This window comes from Propithecus coquereli, unplaced genomic scaffold (genome assembly GCF_000956105.1).
Source record: "Propithecus coquereli isolate 6110/MARCELLA unplaced genomic scaffold, Pcoq_1.0 Scaffold53, whole genome shotgun sequence".
Lineage (NCBI taxonomy): Eukaryota > Metazoa > Chordata > Mammalia > Primates > Indriidae > Propithecus > Propithecus coquereli.
In genome coordinates this window covers 1,040,115-1,043,640 of record NW_012151174.1, presented here as the reverse complement: position 1 = coordinate 1,043,640, position 3,526 = coordinate 1,040,115, and the positions used below count along the sequence as shown (strand labels likewise).

Below are 3,526 nucleotides of genomic sequence, written 5' to 3'. Positions count from 1 at the left end.
CCCACGTCGTGCTTCGTGTGAAACTAGTCCTGCAACTCGCCCTGAAGGAGGGGAGGGAAACAGTTTGAAAGTCACAAAAATATATTAAAACAGCCGTTGTCTTCACTCTGAGCACTGGCTTCCCTTCCCAGTGCCCTCTGCCCCCCACCCGCCGCCGACTTTCAGAGAAAAAGATGTCCAGTGCGGGCAAAGAGAGGCGCCCGGCTGCAGCCCCGGGTCTGGGGAGGCCCGTCCAGCCTGGGAGTGGAGGGCGCCTAACAGTCTCTACAGGCTCGACGCCACCGTCGACGAGGGGGCCGCTGGGACGCCAGAGGTGCAGGAGGGTCAGGCAGGACACAGCGGACAGTCGGGCCTTGCCACCGGGACAGAAAACAGAAGAGAAATGAACAGAGTGAAGATGGGGGCGGGGGAGAGGTTAAAGCAACGGCGGGAGGCACAGAGGAGTGAGGGAAGTCGTGGGGTAGCAGGGTAAGGGAGCCCTGCAAGGTGACACCCACTCTGTGGGTGACAGGGGCACGGGGAGGCTGAGGAGCTGGGGTTTGGGGGAGCAGACGCCGCTGAGGGAGGAAGGGGAAATGTAGGAGAGAAGAGAGCACTTGGCACTGGGGAGAGGTAGAAACGTGGGTTCTGCCAAGGCCACGGAGAGGAGAAAACAGAGGACGTGAGAGAAGGAGAGTCCCAGAGCGGGCGAGGCCAGGCCACAACCATGCCAGACTAGGGAACACGGCTGAGTCCCCAGAACGCTCCGGCCCAGCTTGAATGCCTGAGGAGACAGCAGTGTCATCCAGGAGCTGGTGGGGCGGGGGAGATGGAACCAGGAGCCTGGAGAGGGGGTGGGACAGGCACCTGCAGGTTCTGCCGCCTGCACCCCGCCCCACACATGGGCTAGAAGGTTCTGCGGCCCAGTCTTTTGAACACACTCACAGTGCCCGTGTGGTCCATCTGGGCACCAAGGCCCTCGCTGGAGCTGCTCCCCCGGGGCCCCACCAGAGTCCTCTGAATGGTGACCTTGACCTCGGCTGAGGACTTACTCTTAGTGCTCGTGACCTGGCTGTCCTGGGCCTCGGGCACAAGGGCGGCCTTGCCCAGTCTCTGGATGATGCTGACTTTGGACAGGGACTCCGGTTTCCTCTCAAGCCCAGGGCGCGAGGAAAGCGCCAGGCGCCGTGGTGTCGGGGCGGTGGCCGTCGTTGCCGAGCTTGTGGCCTTGGCTTTGACAGTCAGTGCCGGCTGGGGACTGGCCTTGGCTGGGGCCCGTCCTAGCTTCTTCAGGACCCCAGCATACTGCAAGACAGAGCTGCTGCTGTCATTGTCACTGTCCCAAGCCAGATCCTCATCCATCTCTGGGGTGGCCCCCAGGCGACTAAAGACTCCTGTGGGCTGCAAAAGTCAGAGACAGGACAAAGAAGTCATTTAGTCACTCAATACACATTCACGAAGAGCTGCCTCCTCTGTGCCTGGCCCCCTGGGACTCACAGGCGGCAGAAGCACCCATCAGTGACACCCTAGACAGTGGTGAGAGCCATGACGGGGAAAGTCCAAGGGGCCGGGAAGCCACAAGGAAGCACCTAACCTTGCCTGGACATTCAGGGACGCCTCCCTGAGAGAGGGGACATCTGAGCTGATGCCTGAAAGTGGAATGGAAGTGGGTCTGACACAGAAGGCAGAGAAGGGGCGTCCATGCAGAGGGACGACCACGTGCAAGGTCTGCGGGGGGATGAATGGGAAGATTAATTTGGTGCATTCACTTGACAAGTATTTCCTGAGTCCCAACTCTGTACCAGGCCCTCAGCTGGGCAGTGCTGGGGACGCAGTGAGGACCAAGACAGCCCCAGCCCCGCCCTCACGGGGCTCAGAGTCCAGTCGGGGAGACAGAATCGGCATCAGAAACGACACGATTCCATAAGAATGACAGTGATGCAGTCTGTGAAGGACAGCAGAGTGCCGGAGGGCAGGGGACAAGGACGGTTCTTCTCCTCTTGGAGTCCAGAGGACTTTCTCTGAGGCACCAACTTTGAAGCCAGGCCCTCCAGGAAGAATGGGCAGAGGGGAGAGCATATGCTAAGTCCCTGAGGCAGGAAGAGTCATCCTGTGCATTGAGCACTCGCTGTGTGCCAAGCTCTTTACGTGGCCGAGTCTTCAAGGCACATGATCCTGCGTGTTATTATCATATTTATGCTAAGATTCTAGAAAGGGGGAAAAAGCCAGAGTGGTTGTGCCCTGGCAAGCGAGGGCCTGAGAGGCGCGAAACACAGCTGGGGAGTTCGCGTTTAAAGCGTGTTTACCACGTGCCGGACGGCCCGGCACCCGGCAGGTGTCATCTCACTTATCCTGGGTGCTGCGCAGATGAGGAAGCTGAGGCACAAAGGGCTTAAGTGGCATGGCCAAGGCCACGCGGCCAGGCCCCAGCGGACTTCAGGGTGTGTTCCTAACCACATGCAGGAGTGCAGGCCACGGCAAGAGGGGTGGGCTTCGTCGTGAGCACAGTGAAAAGCCTCTGAAGGGCTTCGAGCAAGGGAACAGGACAGGCCCTGCCTCTGAGCAGCACGTGCTGTTGCTGTGGGGACAGGGGACGGGAGGGGGTTAATGGCAACTGTGCAAGACCAGTTAGCAGCTGTCGCCCTGTCCAGACAGGGAGAGGTGGCAGGGGAGGTGGAGACAGATGGGGTCATGAGATCGGTGACCGACTGGGACGGAGACGGTGGGCAGCCCTGACATGGGGGCCCAGGAGAGGACCTGCTTTGGGGGAAGATGCTGAGGCCAGTCTGGGCCATGGTGGGTGGGAGGCGTCCAGGAGTCTGCCGGATCCCTGCGGCTGGAAATGGGGAGAGAAGATAGGGCAGAAGACAGCAGGGAAGGCAGCCAGTGCAAAGAAGGGCGCTGAGGCTGGAAAGGTGGCTGAGATGGGCCACGAGAGGGGTGAGATGGGATGTGGCAGGAACAACACCCAGGGAACACAAGAATTTGCGAGCCCAGAGCCGCTCCCCCATTCCCAACTCACTTTATTCCCTGTCGTCGTGTCTGCCTTGGTCTCCGCGCCGAGACGGTCAAACACGGATGTCCTGTGGAGACCTGGAAGGGAAGTGAGGCCGTCAGGCAGCACCTGCGGAGCGGCCCCTGTGGGCCAGGCCCAGGCTGAGCACTGGACAGACACCACGGGCGACGACACTGCCAGCCCAGACACCAGCCAGCTCCGGGACAGGCAGGGACAGACTGTGCCGAGTCAGGTTTGTGACTATGCTGTCGGCTCACGTTGACCTGAGCCTGCCCGCAGATGGCTGGAGTCGGATGCGGGAAGAGTCAGCTAACACTGACCCGCACAGCCCTCGTGCCGCAGCACAAGCTCGTGAAACGTGTGCGTGGGAGGAGTCTCGATCCCTACTCGTCCCTTGCACTTCTTGGGGTCATGGCGTCCGAGAGAATCTGATGAATGGTAGCGAGTCCTCTCCCTAAACTGTAACCTAAATGTCTACCAACTGGAGAATGTTTCCTAAATTATGTTATAGAAATACTACGGAAATGGGCC

The 3,526-nt window shown here is 60.0% G+C and overlaps 1 protein-coding gene across 1 annotated transcript in view; it reads right to left on the bottom strand.

The window, feature by feature from the left end:
- Positions 1-383: 383 nt before the first annotated feature.
- LOC105820522 (chromosome unknown open reading frame, human C19orf47) overlaps positions 384-3,526 on the bottom strand; it is a 17,880-nt gene continuing 14,737 nt past the window's right edge. Inside the window, exons 7-8 of the mRNA XM_012657014.1 lie at positions 3,002-3,072; positions 384-1,380 (exon numbers count right to left, since the gene is read on the bottom strand). Of these exons, the coding sequence (XP_012512468.1) occupies positions 886-1,380; positions 3,002-3,072 (566 nt within the window). The 3' untranslated portion in view covers positions 384-885. The remainder of the gene's footprint in view (positions 1,381-3,001; positions 3,073-3,526) is intronic.